This window comes from Peromyscus maniculatus, chromosome 19 (genome assembly GCF_049852395.1).
Source record: "Peromyscus maniculatus bairdii isolate BWxNUB_F1_BW_parent chromosome 19, HU_Pman_BW_mat_3.1, whole genome shotgun sequence".
NCBI lineage: Eukaryota > Metazoa > Chordata > Mammalia > Rodentia > Cricetidae > Peromyscus > Peromyscus maniculatus.
In genome coordinates, this window is record NC_134870.1 from 55019727 (window position 1) to 55040437 (window position 20711).

The 20711-nt window shown below is 38.3% G+C and overlaps 1 protein-coding gene across 4 annotated transcripts in view; it reads left to right on the top strand.

Annotated features, from left to right (window-relative positions):
- Window positions 1-20711, top strand: part of Wdr7 (WD repeat domain 7) — a 304595-nt gene that overhangs the window by 218524 nt on the left and 65360 nt on the right. For all 4 annotated transcript variants that reach the window (XM_006985180.4, XM_042264248.2, XM_076555361.1 and 1 more), the window contains 3 exons: window positions 10998-11115; window positions 12644-12793; window positions 13327-13409. In XM_006985180.4, the coding sequence (XP_006985242.1) occupies window positions 10998-11115; window positions 12644-12793; window positions 13327-13409 (351 nt within the window). The remainder of the gene's footprint in view (window positions 1-10997; window positions 11116-12643; window positions 12794-13326; window positions 13410-20711) is intronic.

A 20711-nucleotide genomic window follows, 5' to 3' on the forward strand; every position in this document is an offset into this window, starting at 1 on the left:
GCCTGTGGCTTTAGGGCCTTGTCACAGCTTACCAAACACAGAGGGGGAAACAGCTGCTGGAAGCCAAGACTCTTTGTAGGCAGAGAAGCACCGCACATTGGAAAGGTTCCTTTTGAACTATCTAGAGTTAGAAGAATTGAGTATTTCAACTCAAACTCAACCATTTCTATTAAGTTTGGGGTGTAGAGGGAAACATGCTACAGAGACAAACATGTTTTAGAATTCTACATTGAGCAATTTTTTCTATTCCGAAAAATTCCCTTACAAGGGTTTATAACCTGACGACGACGCCCTTTGCATAAACCAGCTCAGCAAGCATAGTGGGTTTTTTGTTTTTTTGTTTTTTTGTTTTTTTTTGGTTTTTTGTTTTTTGTTTTTTTACTTACTGTGACTATATGCAGCCTGCAGGAAATATTTCTAAAAGGTCCATGTTTGGAGGAGTAGGGAAAATGTGTGTCTCTGAGCTTTAGAAATGAATATTGCCTGGAGTTATGCAACAAAGCTCTAGGCACTGATGAGATGGCTCAGTGAGTAAGGGCACTTGCTGACCAACAGTCCAAGCCTGGTGACCTGAGTTTCCTCCCCAGGACCCACGGAAAAGTAGATGATGAGTTCCAACTCCCCAGAGTTGTCCTCTGACCTTCACAAGCACATCAGCATGCGTGCATTCATATATAATAATACTAATAAAAGTTTAAATATCTTCAAAAATGAAGCTCCAACTTGACACAGAGAAATTATGTATTCTTTATCAGTTGGAAACAGATATTGGAAACAGTTATTAACACACCAGTGTTCCCAGGAAAGAGTAGGATGGAAGTCCTGCAATTTAGAATTAATTAATTAATTGATTAATTAAGTCATATAATTAAGAATGTTTTTAAAACAATGTTAGCTTTCTTTGTGCTTGATATGGACTGTTTCAAAGCCTTATTACTGGTGTCTAAGATTTACAGGCTGTTAATCAACAGTCATGTGAAGAGGGAGCTCTGCCTGAGGGGGCTATGCTTATATTCATGTTATTTATCTATAATAGCATTCATCTCTAGTATTTGTGATTAGATAGGCGTGTGTGTGTGTGTGTGTGTGTATGTGTAAGTCCTGAGTAAAATAGTCTGTGATGTCCAATTTCTGTAGAATAAAGACTAAACCCAAAGGCCTAGCCTATAGATGTATAAAATGAATGAGCTACACAACAGCCCATGAGCAGATCAAGAGCACAGAGTAAGGCTGGGTCTACACTCAGGTTCCAGAAACAGACAAATAGCCCTTCCCCTCCAAGCCTCTTGTCCACATAGAATCCCACACTAAGATGCATAGCACACAAACAGGAGCATGGCTAAGCATGCATCTGTGGAGCGAGATGATGAGTCCTGTGGACATACACCAAGTAGTGGTATAGCTGGGTCATTCTGTAGATCTATCTTTAGCTTTCTGAGAATTCTCTACACTGATTTCCAGAGTGGCTGTTCCACTTTGCAATTGCACTGAGAATGAGGGTGCCCTGTCCCCACATCTTCACCAGCATTTGTTGTCATTGTATTTTAGTTTTAGTTTTTTGATCTTAGACTTCTGGCTGGGGTAAAATGAAATCTCAAAGTAGTTTTAATTTTCATTTCCCTAATTGCTAAGGATGTTGAACATTTATAAAGACATTTCTTATCCATTTTTACTCCCTCTTTTAGGAATTCTCTGTTATGGTGTACAGCTCATTTTTAAATTGGTATTATTCTTGATTATCTGTTTTTTTTGTTTTTTTAAGTTCTTTGTATAACCCGGAGGATAATTCTAGCTTTTGGGGTGGGGGGATATTCATTCACACTGTAAACTCTGAGTCTGCATTTGCATTGATTAAATAAAATTATCCTTGGATGAGGAGGCTGAGTTAGCAACTAGCTGACAGAAAGCAATCATAGAACATCAGAGGACATCTGGAAGAGATAAAGAGATGCACTGGAAGGGAGGGGTTTTGAGTGGAGCAGCCTTTTTTGTTTTGGTGGAGTGGAAGGACAGGCTTTTTGGGAGACACCAGCAAGGAGAGGTTAGCTAAGTGCTACTCAACCTCTCTTGAGTTAGCAGGTTTTCACTCCAGCCTTTGAGTCTTGAGGTTTTGTTTTGTTTTGTTTGTTTTGTTTTTATAAATAGAATGATAGAGACTTAGTTAAAGCCACCTTTAGTGGCAATGGCAGAGCCAGTGCCTGTGGGAACAGAATTCAAGCCAGACTGAGGCCTGAGTGACCAGGCCACTGCCAGAGAAGCAGGCTGGGAACTGTGGAGTCCCAATTGCTGACTGAGATAGGAGTAGATGAAGGCGCAGCTGCCATGCTGAAGATATAAGAACACTAGCTCTGAATCTTTAGATTTGGTATATAATCTAAAGTAACCACAGAAGCCAGAAAAATAGAAAAGGACCATGGAGAGGAGAGGGAAGAAAGGAGCTCTAGAAAGAGGGTGAACAATACAAAGAGGCTATGTGTGGAAAATGGGAAAATGGAATGGGGAAGGAAGACATTGGGAAGGGGGTGGGAGAGTAATGTAGCTGAAGAGGGAGGAAGGAGACATACGTAGTACTAAGGATGTTTGAAATACCTATAGGGAAACATGTTGTTTTAGAAGCTTACTACACACACACACACACACACACACACACACACACACACACACACATACACGAGGTGATTAATTCTCCTCACCAAAGCCATAGACTGACTACCTAACAAAATGCCCAGTGTCAAGAATTGAAAACCTCCCTCAGTTGTTGGTTGGCGTGGAGGTGGGGATAATCCAAGAGCCTCCCAAAACAGTATAGACTATTACCATTATCCTTGCTTGCTTCCCAAAACTTGAAGGTAAGTAAGACCTGATCGCTGAAGATACTACACACTTTGGACAAAAGATTTAGAGGAATGAGCTAAACTGTTCTAGAAGTCTCTTGCCTGAGGACTAGCTTTCATGGTGTGGACAGGTGCTATGCAAGCTGCCAAGGGAGAAGAGCAAACAGTAGGCCTTTCCTGGCTGTGCAGCCTAGGAACCACAGCAATGGGCAGCCTAGCCAGCCAGATATTCCCAATAGTGTTGTTATGGCTTTTATCTTGGCAGTAACTGACAACTGTCTAGTTGAACTCAATAGGAGAGAAGTCATGTCTGGTACTGTGAACCCGGTCAACTATCTGTCCTTGGAGCAATCATAGGCCCTAGAGGAGAGCCGACTTCTGCCACCTTCCTAAGCCAGTGTACTTTCTAACTCTATTGGAAATACTTAGACCTATACACAGAGGCAAGTTCTTACTCTCTTCAAAGGTGTTTCTTTTTGCAGCAGATAGAGACTGTTAGAAAGATCCACAACTGGTCACAACACAGGAAATAAGTGATTGTGGGGTGCCCACCCCTAACTGCTACATCTACAGCATAGTCCCCACACTAAGGCTCAGAGAAAATCCCGAAATATGAGCCCCTGCCCCCTCCAAAAGAGTAAAAGCCAGAGGCCCAGGATGCCTGCTGCAGATAGTGTCATCTAAACACAACACAGAAGCTATACCCTGTTGCTGTGAGGAAGATTTAGTCTTCTCCAGAGATGAGCCCCTGATAGGTTATTCAATCCTAAGTGGGCAGTCCCAAACTCGTCAACATAAAAGCAACACTAAATGGACTTAGTAAGTTATATAAATTTGACAATAATGATTAAAGAAGAAGAAGTCATAAGTTAGAGGGGTGCATAGCATAGGAGGAGTTAGGGGTTGAGAGAAAGGTGGAAATGATGCAAATATAGTACTCATGTATGAAGTTCTAAAAAAATAAATTAAAAATAAAACATATTACACATGCAATGCACTCTACACTTTAAAAATAACTACATGTATCCATAACTATCTATTCTATTTCCTTTTCCTAGGGAGATATATCTGTGTCTCTCCATACCCCCAGTACCCACTCTATATCGATCCTCTTTGATTCTACAGATTGTAGCTTGGTGTCATTGACTTAATAGCTACTATCCACCTATAAGAGAAAACATACCTTATTTGTCTTTCTGGGTCTGGGTTTCCTTGCTTAGGATGATTTTTTTTTCTAGTTCCATCCTTTTGCCTGCAAATTTCATGTTGTCATTTTTTTTAACAGCTGAGTAATAGTCCATTGTCTAAATGTACCACATTTTCTTTATCCATTTATCTGTTAACAGACATCTAGATTGTTTCCTATTTTTGTCTATTATGAGTAGAGCAGCAGTGAACATGGTTGAGCAAGGATCTCTGTGGTGGGATGATGTGACCTCTGGGTATATGCCTAAGAATGGCACAGCTGGATCTTGAGGTAGATCATCCTGGGGACCTTCCATATTGACTTTCATGTGGCTGTATAAATTTGTAGTCCCACTAGTGTGGTTGAGTGTTCCCCTTACTTCACAACCTCACCAGTATGTCTGCCATTTGTTTTAGTTATCTTAGCCATTTTTCACAGGTGTACTTCAGTGAAATCTCAGAGTAGTTTTGATTTGTATTTCCCTGATGGCTAAGGATGTTGCATATTTAAGTGTTTCACAGCTTTTTGAGGTTCCTCTTTGGAAAATTCTCTTTTTAGACCTTTGCACAATTTTTTAATTAGGTTATTTGTTTTGTTGATATCTAGTATTTTAAATTCTTTATATATTTTGTATATTAGCCCTCTATAGAATATGTAGTTGGTAAAAAAAATTCTTTTCCCATTATGTAGGCTTCTGCTTTGTTTGAAAGATGATGTCCTTTGCCACTCAGAAGCTTTTCAGTTTCATGAAATCTGATTTTTTTTTTTAATTGTTGATCTTAGTGCCTGTGTTAACAATGTTCTGGTCAAAAAGTCTTTTTCTGTGCCAATGAGTTCAAGGCTATTTCTCACTTTCTCTTCTATCAGGTTCAGTGTGTCTGGTTTTATATTGAGGTCTTTGATCCATCCATTTGGAGTTGAGTTTTATGTGGGGTGATGAGTAGTATCTATTTGGATTCCTCAACATGCAGACACAGTTTGACCAGCACCATTTGTTGAAGATGCTTTTCTTTTTTCCACTGTGTATCTCTGACTTCTTCATCAATAATCAGGTGACCATAGGTGTGTGGATTTATGTCTGGGTCTTCGATTTCATTCCATTGATCACCGTGTGGTTTTTATTACTATAGCTCTGTAGTACAGCTTGAAATCCAGGATGGTAATGACTCTCACAGTTCCTGTACTATTAAGGATTGTATTCGCTGTTCTGGTTTGTTTGTGTTTCTATTTGATGCTGAAAATTTTGTCCTTTCAAGATCTATGAAGAAGTTTGTTGGAATTTTGATGAGGATTGCATTGAATCTGTAGAATGTTTTTGTAGATTGGCCATTTTTACTATGTTAATCCTACTGATCCTTGAGCATGGAAGATCTTTCCATCTTCTATCTTCTTTGATTTCTTTCTTCAAAGACTTGACCTTTTTATCATACAAGATTTTCACATGCTTGGTTAGAGTTACTCAAGATATTTTATGTTATTTGAGGCTGTTATGAAAGGTATTGTTTATAGCCATAGTTTCTCCAGTCCCAACCAACCCCATAGTCCCGTGTTTCTCTGGTCTCACCCAGCCCTGCGGTTGTGCAGCCATTTATAAAATAATCGTTCAGAGGCCTAATATTAATTGCAAATTATATGGCCTATGGCTCAGGCTTCTTGTTAGCTAGCTCTTATAACTTAACTCAATCATAACTATTAATCCATGTATCACCACGTGTTCGGTGGCTTTACCTGCGTCCCATTACATGTTGCTCCTTCAACGGCAGTTTGGCGTCTCCCCTTACTCTCCTTTCTTCTCTCACTGACTCTCTTGGATCTTCCCACCTGGCTCCATCCTGCCCTGCCATAGGCCAATGCAGCTTTATTTATTAGCCAATGGGAGCAGCACATATTCACAGCAAAAAGAAAGACATCCCACAGCAATTGTTTCCCTGATTTCTTTCTCAGTCCATTTGTCATTTGTGTATAGAAAGGTTGCTAATTTTTCTGAGTTAATTTGTATTTACCATCTTTGCTGAAAGTGTTTATCACCTGCTGAGTTTCTCGTGGAATTTTTAGGGTCACTTATGTTTACTATCATATTATCTACAAATAAAGATACTTTGAATTCTTCCTTTCTAATTTGTATACTCTTGATCTCCTTCAGTTGTCTTACTGCTTTAGCTAAGACTTTAGGTTATACTGAATAGGTATGGACAGTGTGGACAGCCTTGCCTTGTTTCTGACTTTCATGGGATTGCTTTGCATTTCTCTATATTTACATTGATATTGACTAAGGGTTTGCTGTAAACTGCCTTTATTATGTTGTGGTATGTCTCTTGTATCCCTAATCCCTCCAAGACTGTTTATTTGTTTGTTTTGTTTTGTTTTCTAGACAGGGTTTCTCTGTATAATATTGGTTATCCTGCAACTCACTCTATAGACCAGGCTGGCCTCAAATTCAGAGATCTGCCTACTTTTGCAGACTGAGTGTTGGGATTAAAGGCATGTACCACCACAGCGGTCTGTCTCAGGGACTTTTTGTCATGAAAGGGCATTGGATTTCATCAGAGGTCTTTTGTGCATCTAATGAGATGATCATGTGGGTTTTGTCTTTTAGTTTGTTTGTATGGTGGGTTACATTTATCAATTTACTTATGTTAAACCATCTTTGCATCTCTGGGATGAAGCATACTTGATCGTGATGGGTGATCTTTTTGATGTGTTCGTGAATTTGGTTTGCAGGTACTTTGTTGAGAATTTTTGCATCTGTGTTCATAAGGAAAATTGGTCTGTAATTCTTTTTCTTTGTTGGGTCTTTATGTAGTGTAGATATCAGGATAAGTATGCTCCCAAGCAGTAGGTCTGACTACACTCTATCTTCCTGTTCTCAAAGTTCAAGATTCTGATGGAGGGACTCACTCATACAAGTGTGCACATGAATTGCTCCTTTTATGTTCACTATCCACCAAACCTAATCGGCAGTGTGAAAATAGGTGTTTGATTTCCTTTCATCTTCATTGACTTGTGGCTTTTCTTCAGACTGTGCCCTTCACTAAACCTTAACAGTTTTTCTTACCATAAATTTGGTGATTCTCCCCAATTTACATGGTCGTTTACTGACGTGAGAAAAGGGTAATCTGTGGTTAGGCCTTTCAATTGAAGTGAGTGACTTGTCTTCCTCTTCGTTTTGCTATATAATTTTCGAGCTATTTTTCATTACAAGAAGCGTCTATTGTCCTCATATAGTTCTGTCTCCTTTTCTTTCTTCCTCTCTCTTCCCTTCCCAATCATAATTTCTCCCCCATGTAAGGACCTGAAACAGGGTAGAAATGAGAATTTTCTGCTCTGCTGGAAGCCAGCCAGCCCCAGCAATCCTGCTTAAAGCTTGGATTACAGGCATTTACTCATACTCTGGGTTCTGAGATCCAAGTTCTGGTCCCTAGGATGATGGAGTGAGCACTGTTAGCTGCTAAGTGATCTTTCCAGCCCCAAGATCTCTTATTCAGCTGAATTTGATCTTTTGAAGAACTTTATGGCTTCTAGTTCTGTCACTTACTGTGATTAATCTCCTTTCAAATATTATGATCAACCCAATTGATGAGTGTAAGCTATTGTTCATTTAAACCATTATTGACGTTTAGTAAAACAAACAAAACCCCAGTATCTTAAAAAATTTCTACAAATAGCCAAACGAATGGAAACACATGAACTATGAACCAAAGGCTGAGGGGCCCCCAACTGGATCAGGCCCTCTGAATAGGTGAGACAGTTGATTGGCTTGATCTGTTTGGGAGGCATCTAGGCAATGGTACCAGGTCCTGGGCTCGCTGCATGAGATAGCTGTTTGAAACCTGGGACTTATACAGGGACGCTTGGCTCAATCTGGGAGGAGGGGATTGGACCTGCCTGGACTGAGTCTATCAGGTTGATCTCAGTCCTCGGGGGTGGCCTTGATCTGGAGGTGGTGGGAATGGGGGGTGGGCTGGGGGGAAGGGGAGGGGGGCAGGAAGGGGGAGAACAAGGGAATCTGTGGCTATTATGTAGAACTGAATAGTATTGTAAAATAAAATAAATAAAAGAAAAAAATTTCTACAAACTTCTCTCAGGGAAGCTGTCTAGCCACTAATCTAACGCCACTAAATTTGGTCATGTTAAAAGTTCATTAATTTAGTTCACCACAGTGTCACCATGCCCTGCTACTCTTTACTTTCTACAAAGGTCAGTGATTGTGAGAGACAGTAATCTCCCTTACTGATGGGGACACATTCCAAGACTCCCAATGGATTCACAAATAGAGACCTGTAATACAGCTGAACTTATAGTTGTGCACTATATCTAAGTTAATATCTAAGATATTAAAAAACAATAAAATTGAATAATCATAACAACAGTGTAATAAGAGTTATGTGACTATCAAATATGAAATTGTACTATATTTTCTGGTTGTTTTTATTTGAGTGGGTGGGTAGTACTTACATGAAGAGACAAGTAAGATGAACTGTATGTATAAGCATTGGAATACAGTGTTATGTATTTCCAGAGAGCCATCTACATACAAGTATTGCTAATACCTTCACAGTTTTCTAGCAAAAGTGACCACAAAGACAGCATATACTGCATGTGTACTCAGGGCAAAGTCATGATTCATATACCAAACAATATGCAGCATAAAATTTTATCACATTACTCTAAATTTCATGCATTTTAAAATCTATTAATTATTGCTGGAATTTTCCATTTAACCTTTTTAGGAAACCTGGAAAACAAATATGAAGGGACCATGGTGCACCAGTACATTAGGTCCTCACTTAACTTTTCTTAACATGATTTTTCATTTGTAAAATGTCTTTATCACCTTGTAGGATAAAGACCTTGTGTCTTTATCACCTTTGCGGCAAATACAAGAAGACATGAAACAGAACATAAGCTAGCACAGCTTCAGTCCTGGAGCCTGAGTTCTAGTTCTAGCCTGTGTGTCTGGTTCCTTTCTCCTGTGCTGAACTTTCCTGATATGGGATGGACTCCCCAGGAAACCGATGTTCCTTTTCCTCGCTGACTGGTTTTACATAAGTTAACTTTGGTTTGTTCAGAAATACTCAATTAACTTACCATTTTGGGTTGTGTCCCCCCTTCAACATCATCAGTCCCATTCATCTGATTTGTTGAAAATAAAAGGAAACAATGCGAGGTATCTAAAATATTTAACTAGCTTTTGAGCTTTGAAAGAAATTGACCTAAAATGTGGATATACAAAATAGTTAATAAGCAATCCACTCTCAAGTCTCATCCTCAGGTAGTAAATATTTCCATACTCAATTTGAAGTGGTAACTTTTAACATAGAAGAGAGACTGGCTACCTGTCATCCTGCTTAACACCCCTTTCTAGCCCCTGGGACCCAGGAGCACCAGGTCATGCAGCCCTCACTTTCCATTTTCATTTAGTTTAGGATATGCATTTGTTCTCGAAGATCGTTTTTCTTTCCTTTTTTTTTTTTTTTTTTTTTGGTAAATATCAAAGTCAGTCTGTGTGTACTCTTCTCATCTGAGTCTCTACTTTGCAGCTAACCTCAGTTTGGAAAAAAGCTTGGCAAGAGTTACATCTATTAACAACCTTTTAAACAATGGTTTTCATCCTTCCTAATGCTGTGGTCCTTTAATATAGTTCCTCATGTTGTGGTGATTCCCACTCCCAACCATAAAATTATTTCTGTTGCTACTTTATAACTGTAATTTTGATACTGTTATGAATCATCTGATACTCAACCCCTGAAGGGATCACGATCCACATGTTGAGAACCACTGCTTTCAAGTAGCACAATAGTCAAAATTTAAAGCAAAATTTTCTGCCATCAGTTTACCTCCTTTGAGGTTAAGAATAGTCATGTAACTCATCTTGATTTCCAACAAAAATTAAGATAACTATTCTCAGGTTAATTATAGAGGGACCCATGAACTTTTTGAGAATGTTTATTAAATAAATCCAGTTTATACATACAGATCATAGACTTGTTTACAATACATTTTAATGGATCTTCACATGTTCATTAAGTTAAAATTATTTAGCTAGAAAAATTATAACTGAATGCAATAAAAAACCTTCCTCTGTATAATTACTATGTGACTCCTTGACTAGATTTTAGTCAAAAGTCTTAGTGCTTTTCACACTAAGTGCATGTATACACACACACACACACACACACACACACACACACACACACACACACACACATCCACCAAGTGAGTTTAGTGATAAGTAAGACTGCTCTCATATGGCAGAGGTGTGAATGCATTATTAACACTGTGATATCAGGCCCGCATGTTCCCATAATCTGGAAAGATTCCCTTCATTGTGTACATCACTTTAAAAGGACTGTCTGCTGTCTCTTCCTTTGTTAAGAAATTTAATAGCAGCGTGTTTACTTTTGTTTAAATGCTAACCGAATGTCAGGTGTGCGTGTGCTTACTAGTGGATGACTCTGAAAGTGCTAAGGGTAGGGTAGGCCCGCAGTGTGGAGAGATTTCAAACTCAAAATAATAGCTAGCTGAAAGTCATTTTGCCCTTCTCAATTCTTTTTATAACTTTGCAAACAGGAGTGAGTTTTGCTTCCTTTCACAAAAGAGCCTCAATTATAGTTTTTTAACATGGCCTTAGGAACAAATTATCTTTAACGTTCAAACATCCAGCGCAGTATGCACCCTACCTTAGCTTCGTGATGTGTATTCAGCAGTAGTTCTTGATAATTTGTTAACAAGGCATTTTTAACCTTTTGGACAGATGCACATACTGTTTTCCATCTTCATGGTTAATAATTCGATTTTGTATTTGATGCCAGAACACCCTGACTCTTAATCACTGCTCATTGTTGCAAGTCTATTATAGTCTAACTGTTTGAGTGCTCTCATTGACCTTGAACTGACATTATAAGCTGTGTCTAATCTTTGGAGTCTATAGTTCTAATGCTTCTTTTCTTTCTCCTTTTTTTCTGATCCCTGTTTAGCATCACAATGGGGCTGCCTCTGAGCCCCGCAGCTGACTCTGCCCGCTCTGCAAGGCATGCCCTTTCTCTCATTGCCACGGCCAGACCCCCTGCCTTCATCACCACCATAGCTAAGGAGGTGAGCATCTGCCTTCATGGGCCACATCTTCCCTTTCAGAGGAATTCCTCCGGACTGTAACTCAGGCGTCAGACCCACAAAGATTCCTTCTAGTTATAAAACAAAGCAAGTTGCTAGTATAGTGCTGAAATGAATGAACCGTGTCTGCACACTCACTGAATTCCAGAGCTATGTGTTCAGGACGTGAGCTCTCATGTTCTTTTCTGTCCTCAGAACGAGCACACTTGCAATACTTGTACCTTTCAATATGAAATATAATAGGTCTATGTGAATTAAAAGGTATTTATGTTTCTCAAGTGTAAGCAAATACTTGTAATCAAAACTAAACTTATTTAGCAATGGTTCTCCAACTGTACACAAAAATGTAAGCCATAAAATTGCTGTTTGTTTTTCCTATTCTGTACCACAGAAAAAGACTAGAAAGTCCATTGATTCCTGCGTTCCTGGTGTTGTAACTAATTGCCCATATCCAGCTGACAGACTAGTAAAAAACAATGGACCGATTCTATGTTCTTTCCTAACATCTTAGTAGTGAGAGAAAAGGGAGTGTTCCTAAATGTTTTTAAAGCTTTGCTCCATTCTGGCATTAGTACTGTGCTGCTCAGTGTCCATAGGGTATGGGCTCTGTCTGGATTGCTTTTCCTATAGCAATGATGAACTTTTAAAATAGTAGATAGTTCTGAGTCTGCTCATATCCTGAAGCCTCCTGGGCCCACATCTACTCCAGAGCAGTCCTTAGAGGCATGCTGTGAAGGAAGCTGGAAGGGAGGGAAGATAGTCCTGGGAGTAGTTTGTAGGGTCGATTATGAAGCAGTACAGCCTTGAATTCATAGCTGAAATAAGGTTGTGGACTACAGGTGTGGAGTTAACAAGCTATGTTTGATTACACACAGGCTTACATGTTGTGTACTTGTATCAAATCTGTGTGTTGTTTGAATGAATAGCTTTAACTTGGAAATTTTTAACCAGTTTTTCCCATGCATGGAAGGTGGTAAAATTATCTTGAGGAAGTTTTACATTAGTCTGACAGGTCTTTATATTAATTATATTTCTGAACTTTAGTTTGTATCATTTCCATAAGAAAATTTTTTAATGAAATGCTAGGATACTCATACCAAAACATTCCGTTGGAAAAATCATTTGGAAGGAGACAGGAGAAACAGTTCAAAGGTATCTTTAGCTACATAGAGTTTAAGCCCAGCTTGGGCTCCATGAGAGTCTGCCTCAAAATAAATAAATAAATAAATAAGTAAATAAATAAATAAATAAATAAATAAATAAATAAATAAATAAATCAGTGCCAGGAAGTTGTGGAATTTTATTAGGCCATACTTACTTAGTTTTTATTATACATAATGCTTTTTTTGTGATCAAAAAACAATTCCTGACCTACCCCGAGTGATGTATTTTTACAGTTCTGATCGACTATATTTTTTTTCCTATAATCAATGGAAAGTAAACCAGTGCCTAAAAATGTAAGTCTGTGTGGAGTGGCAATTTCATCTACAGCATGGTAATTCTTTTGTAGGTCCACAGACACACGGCCCTTGCAGCAAATACCCAGTCACAGCAGAGCATACACACAACAACCCTGGCAAGAGCTAAAGGGGAAATCCTGAGAGTCATTGAAATTCTCATTGAAAAAATGCCTACAGATGTTGTGGACCTTCTTGTGGAGGTGAGGATAACCTGATTCTAGTACACCTGTGCCTGCATTAAATACTTGAGGTTAAAATTAAGGGAGGAAGAAGAGAAGGAACGAGGGAGGAAGGGAGAGGGAATGTGTCACATAACTGAGATTAATTAACCTCTGTGTTATTTCAATAGACCTTAAATCAATTTCCTCAAAACTAAAATTGATTGCAATAGCCATTGACCAGTCACATGGAATTGATATACATTAGAATATTTTAAAGGCTTTGTTGTCACCAACATTCATTGTAAATAAACCACTTACACTATGTGCTTGAGTAACAGCTCTACTGTGCATATGCACACAGTCAGCTTTAGACGAAATGAGTCTGTTTCTACAGACAGGACCAAGGTTAACATGTAGCATTCCTAGGCTTCAAATAGCTCTTATTGTTTTTAAGTAAATACTAATCACACTATATGGATTTACATAGACAAAACAAGGCCCAATGGGATTACTTAAATTTTAGAAAATCAAGCATTTGAAGTTAACTTTCAATCTGTGTCTTTCTGTCAAAGGTCATGGACATCATCATGTACTGTCTTGAAGGATCTTTAGTTAAAAAGAAGGGTCTTCAGGAATGCTTTCCAGCTATCTGCAGGTAAAGAAGCTCCAACTGCATGCAAAATAATTGATTTTCAATAACAAATACTTAAACATTTTAGTGAGGTAAATGAGAAAACCAGGTATTAATCATTATTTGCTTATTTTCTAGAATAAGTATGCACTTTGTGATAAGAACAGAAAAATAATGAACTAGTTATTTAATGAGTTCACAAGAACATTTTGCTTATGACTTAAAAGTACATTGCATATCTGTTTTCACAGTTGACTCAAATTGTTATTTATGTTACAAAGCACTTAGAACACTTCTGACTTAGGGAAAAATATACTTTCCAGCATCAGAAATCAGTAGATCACCTTTTCACTCACTAGTAAATTTTTTTTATTTATCTCTTTATTTTACATCCTGGCCACAGCCCCCCAATATCCTCCCCTCCTAGTCCCTATCCTCAGTCCCCACCCCACCCCAACCCATTCCAACCCCCCAAGTCCCCTCCTCTCCATTCAGAAAAGGGCAAGTCTCCCAAGAAGATCAATAAAACATAGCATATCAAGTTGCAGTGTATTTTGAGAATAATGGGAGTCTTTGCACTATTAGTATAAGGGAGGAAACAAGAAAAGAAGGCAAGAAAGCTAAAACTTTGCAAATGGTACTGGATATATTAACTATAACTTAGAAATTTTATATAACATGAAATGAAGATGGCTTTTGCATTGAAATATAGTACACTGTGTTTACTTTCTTAATTGGATTTTTGGGTAAAAGTGCTTGTCCCATGAGCCTGACAACCTGAGTTTGTTCCTTGGCATTCTCATGGTGAAGTGGAAGAGCAATAACCCCTGCAAATTGTTCTCTGACTCACACACATCATCGTCATCATAATGCATGAAGTGGTTTTTTGTTTTGTTTTTTCCAGGCAGGTCTCTGTGTAGTCCTGGCTGTCCTGTAACTCAATCTGTAGACCAGGCTGGCCTTGAACTCACAGAGATCTGCCTGCCTTTGCCTCCCAAGTCCTGGGATTAAAGGTGTGCACCACCACCGCCTGGCAGCAATTTTTAATTCATCTAAAGTGTTTACAGTTTAGGGCACTTTGTTTTATTTTATTGTTTTTATGTTGTACAAATAGTACTTGAATCTGTCATAGGTAATTTTACTTAGGGCACTCAGTTACTCAAAATTAGATATAATTCTTTTGTTTGTAAGGCTTCAGTGATAGCCATCTTCTCTTTGCTTATTTCTCCAAGTACAATGTAGTATAAGTTATAGTCAGCAGTAAGGTTTCTGAGAACAGTGGCATGTCAGTGTGGCACTTCATCTGGTCCTAACATTTCTGCAACTGTGTGTAGAATGGCTTATGTTCTGTTTATCTGTGTGTCTATATTTTCCTATATACAGCAGAACTTACATCCTATTCTCTTATTGTGCAGCTTGATTTTGCTACCTAGATGTTAAAATGTGAGCAAGAATAAAGTCATACTGTAACACACAAGTACAGATGCTATAACACACATGTACAGATGCTGTAGCACACATGTACAAGTGTTATATAGCACATGTGTACAGGTGCATTTTTTCTTGTTACATAAACCAGACAAATTAGAATAATGTCATTTTCTAACATTGGCTCTTTTGTACTGTTAACTGATTATAACTACACATAGTTATTATTTTCCCAGCTAATGCTTTTCTAAAGAAATGCCCACATGAAAATGGACATTGTTGTTATATTGCTATGTGGAGGTGATAAGAGAGTGGTTGTATTGGGACTTGATTTACTGAGTGCTAATAGGGTTCATAAAGCACTAGCCACTGCTATGTAAGTTAGCTTCCTGGAGCTCAGTGCAGGAGCTGTTCACTAATGAGTCTGTTTTCCAGCTTGCTGAAAGCCCCTCCAGAGCTCCTTGGGTTGCTGTGCTCTGCGGACATCCATGTCTGTTGACTTAGTTATCCTGGAAAGGGAGAGCTGTGCTGGATGCCAAGCAGATTTGTCCTTATTGAGCACTATGTGTACATGTTTTCCCCCTCTGATTTGCCAAAAAGCAATTGTACTTTGTTTATTGACTTAGTAGTATTTTATTGAACACCAACTGTGTATCACGTACCTGTTCACTGGGGAAGTAATGATAGATGAGGTAACTCTGCTCCTCGATAACAGTGGCTGATGGGGAGGAGATTGCATGGGTTCTGAGGGCTGTGTAGGGTGCCTGGTAGACTACCTACCAGAGGCGGAGTTGGGCAATAATATAATGCTCAATTCAGTGTATGGAATCTGAAAAATTTCATAAGGAGAATGTAGAAGAATAACAGTGTTTGTTAGAAATGCCATCATGAAAATGTCTGCCAGATCATGAAAGGGGTTTGTGCTCTGGAAGAGCTAGAGTGATGGCAGAAAGAGCAGTGGTCGGCCTTAGGAGTGTTTCACAGAGCGCTGACCAGGTGGGCTTTGTGAAATGCAAAGGTGTTGTAATCGTGAAAGGCAGAGAGAGAGCCAGGCTGCTAAGAGTTTGGAGTCACAGAAGTATACAGTAAGTTGGGTTATGCCATGAAGTGGGGTGGTTAGCATATACACTTCACATAGAAGTATAGAGCCAAGCCAGGGCTCCGAGTTCCTCACAGAATAGTTTGACCTTATTTAATAAGCAGTGGAGAGTTAGAAAAGTTTAAGCAAAATATTAAAGTTATAATCATAGATAAGACACCGACTTTCATTGTAAAATAAGTACTTATACTTTTTAATAAAATCAAAAATTATTTTAGATAGAAGACTTAAAAGTTTATATTTTCAGAAATGATTTAGCTTTTCTTAAAGTATGTTATTATGTAGACAGACTGATTGATTTTCGTTTTCAAGTAAAAAGCTGAATCAGCTCATTTCACCTTAAATGGGCACTTAAACTCCAGTAAAAAATTGCACACTGTCTGCTTCAGAAAACTGCATGAGCTCATTTTCAAGGGACTGCTCCAAACTTGTGGTCTGTTCTTAGCCTGTTCCGTGCTAAGAGTGATGGAATATAGAACAGCTTCTACCATAACTTCCAGTAAAATCCTTAAATTAGTAGGTATTTTATACTATAATTTGATACTTGATGATTAAAGATGTTACTCATACCCCTATTAGTAGGAATCCCTCTCATTATTATATTCCTATTTCTCACACTTAAAAATCTCCTTAGCAGGTTGTCTTGATGTATTAAAAGTCTTCATGTTAAAAAAAAATAGGACCTGGGTGCACTCAGTTGTAGAACAACTTGTGTGTGTGACTCCTTAAGTTTAATATTATCAAGTAAATTCATGCATATTATAACTCTGGGCCTCTGTCTCTGTTCCATTGTACAAAAGAAGAAGTTAATTTTAAGATTGTTTAAAATAATATAAAGAATGAAAATTTAAGCTGGGTATTGTGGTCCACACCTGTAATCCCAGCACTTGAGAGGTAAAGGCATGAGAATAAGGAATTCAAGCCAATCCTTGGCTAGTTAGTGAGTTCTAAGCCAGCCCAGACTATATGAGATCATCTCTCAAAAAGTCAAAACAACAAAATGAACCCAAATTTATTTTATTTGAATTACCAGATTTTGAGAAAACTAGAATAATTTATAATTAAAATAAGTTTATACTTGCAAAACATAAGTCTTTAAAAATATATAAATTTGGACTATCAAAGCATTCATTTTCATATTTAATTGAATAGCATTAGTCACCACTTATTGCCATACGTGCTAACCTTGTTAGTCATTACTACCATATTGAATAGTACAGATGATGATGATGATGATGATGATGATGACCACCGGTCATGCATTTGCCATAGAAAGAGCTAACCAAGTCCCTTACACTCTGCTAAGTATTTTACTATTATTAACTCATTTCTTTTTTTTTTTTTTTTTTTTGGTTTTTCGAGACAGGGTTTCTCTGTGTAGCTTTGCGCCTTTCCTGGTACTCACTTGGTAGCCCAGGCTGGCCTCGAACTCACAGAGATCCGCCTGGCTCTGCCTCCCGAGTGCTGGGATTAAAGGCGTGCGCCACCAACGCCCGGCTTTATTAACTCATTTCTATTTCTTACAACTATAGTAAATATTTCTGTTTTGCAAATGAAGACACTAATGAATAATAATTTAAGTAACTTGCCATGGTTATACTATTAGTAAGTATAGAACCAGACAACGAGGTTCCCATTTGTCAACCATTGCATAACACCATGACATGCATGGTAATTTTCTTTTCAAGTAGAAAGCCCTATGCATAGGCCCCAAAGCACTTTCTATCCTTTCTTCACCACCCTAGCCACAGCATGCTACATTATAGTAGTTATTTCCCCCAAGGAGAAGTGTAATTTACTCACTAACCACTCAACAAGAAGTATTTATTAACTACTTAAATATGTAAGACCCTGACTGGGAAATAGTGATTCTCAAACAGAATTCTCCAGCCTGACCATCACAGGCTAAGACACCTTCTAGTTGGTCTTTTGAGCTGATACCTTCTGCTAGAATTAAGCACTTCTAGAAAATACCTACTCATGTGTATGTCCGAGAACCTGCACCTCAGCCCCTGTGAAGGATGCCTTTACTACAGCCATTTCGCATGCCTATAAATAGTCCAAGCATGTGCACAGCTTATAGGACTAGAGTTCATGGGGCAGGTCTAAAAACGCTCTATGAAGTCACAAAGTGTTATCAATTCATTGTAGCTGTGGTGTCTCTGTGAGTGGTGATCTGAGGACCTACTCCTGACTCTTTCAGACATAGTGCATGGCTCTCAGAAGAGTTCCATGACATCGGTCCAGCCAAGAGGCATGTACTTGTCTTGTACTTCACTGTGCAGGTGAGAGTGACCATGCTTGCTCCACTGCAGAAATCCTGTCTTTTTTTTCCTGGAGATTCAGTACCTGTGTTGGGAGTTAGAGCTTTCCTCATGGTTTATTGAGACCACATCCTGAATGTCTCAATCTTAGTCACTATTCATGTCGAACAAAGGGATGCAGGGTTCTATTGGTTAAATTTTAAGGAGATTTTCCTTACATTATTAATAAAGCTTACATATGCTTATCCTGCAGAGTATAAACATGTGGATCAATCTAAAAAATATATTGCATACAAATTAGAATAAAAGTGCAATGCCATTTATTTTCCCTCCTGTTGGCAAAAAAAAAAACATAAAAAATGTGATGATTCCAAATGAGCGTGACATTTGGTGAGTGTCTCTAGTAGGAACTTGGCTCTAGTAGGAATCTTAAAAGTTCTTATTAATAAAAACAAATCGGGAGCCAGGTATTGGGGTGAATGCTGGAAGATCAGAGAAGCAGAACAAGCCACAGCCACCTCACCTTGCCAGTTCCTCAGCTGATCCTGTTTCCCTAGACTGGAAACCTCTGATTCCTCATCCAAATGAATCTCAGCTGAACTGCTTCTCGAAAGCCTAAAAGCTTAGCCAGCCGAAAGCTTCTAGTTTCTGGTCTTCACACCTTATATACCTTTCTGCTTTCTGCCATCACTCCCTGGGATTAAAGGCTCACTTTCTGGGATTAAAGGCGTGAGTCACCACGCCTGGCTATTTCCAGTGTCCCCTTGAACTCACAGAGATCCATGCCTCCAGAAGGCTAGGATTAAAGGTGTGAGTGCCACCATTTTCTAGCCTCTGTATCTAGTGGCTGTTCTGTTCTCTGACCCCAGATAAGTTTATTAGGGTGCACAATATTTTGGGGAACACAATACCACCACACTTGGCATTGCCTATCTAAATTTTAAGTGTGCCTATTATTTGATCCTACTTTAATTAATCTGTCCAGCAAAAATATTCACCTAGGTATGCAAAGATCCATGACATGATATAGCCTATGTGTCTATCAGAAAAAGAATGGTTAAGTAGTAGACGGCATGCCCACTGAATGCAGTGGAGCTGTGAGGAAGATCCATGTGGTCCATGTGTACTGATAGCGGAGCATATCCCTACAACACAGAAGCAGATACCTCCCTGCAGGGGAAATGAGGTGTAGTAAATGTGAAAAACACTCATGGGAGAGTCTCTAAATAATTACCAGACATTACTCTTAAGGTGGTGGGGATGAGAAGAAAGAGCTACCTTATTTTTAAAAATTACAATTATAATTAAAATAATTAAAGTTCACTGTGTTTATAAGAGTATGATAATCCATATTTATAATATATAATGATTAAATTAAGGAAGTGAACTTTTCCATTTTTAAACTTTTGATTAGTGCAGAATACATATCTGCAGGAAAATGTGACATTTAAATCCATATGTTCTTATCAAATCAGGTAGTATTTCTATCTTCACGTTTGGAGCCTTTGAGCCATCCTCTTCTTGTTATTCCTAAAGTGTATAATCGTTTCCTGTGAACCATAATCACCCCACTGTGCCCCCATGTTGTCCACACTAGAACGGTTTCTAGATACCTGTAGTTTGGTACCTATATCCAAATTTCCCAGGCCTCATTGCCTTCCAACCTCCAGTAATCACCATTCACATTCAAATGGTCATTTGTAGCGTTTGCATATGTACTTGTCTTTAGGTTTGGCTCATTTCATGTAACATAATGTCTTCAGTTCCGTCTTCGCTGAAAATAATAGGACAACATTCTTTTATATGGGTGAAGATATTCCATTATATATACAGCACTTCTTAGTGTCCTCATTCAATGTAGGACATCTAGGGTAATTTTCACTTGACATTGTACATAGTTGAGCAATAAACATGGTATGCAGATAGTTCCTTAATTTACTGCTATCATTTCTTTTTTTGGAACGTCCATACTGTTCTTCATAATGACTGTACTAATGATGTATCCACCATGCATGAGTTATTTCTCTACATCCTTACCAACATTTGCTATTTAGTTGCCCTTTTGACTAATAGCCATTTTAACTGGAATGGGGGTGATATTTCATTGTGCTTTTTCTCTTCATAATTTTAATTAATTCTAAAAATTCATAGTATAAGTCAGGTGTGGTGGCATATGCCTTTAATCCCAGCACATGGGAAGCAGAGGTAAGCAGATCTCTGTAAGTTTGAAGCCAACCTGGTCTACAAAAGTGAGTTCCAGGACAGCCAGAGCTACACAGAGAAACTTTGTCTCAAAAAAGAAATCATAGTATGCAGTTGTACATACTATCATGTGATATTTTGATATGTGTATACATTGTATAATATTTTAAAGTACCTATCTATCTCCTCAAGCATATTTCATTTGTTTTTAGTAGAACATTCAAAAGCTTTATTTTAAATTTATGTATAGGTTGAAACTATGCATATATGTTAAATGTGCTTACAATGAATATATATTGGTATTTTTGAAGAGGCTTTTTAAATATATTGCTT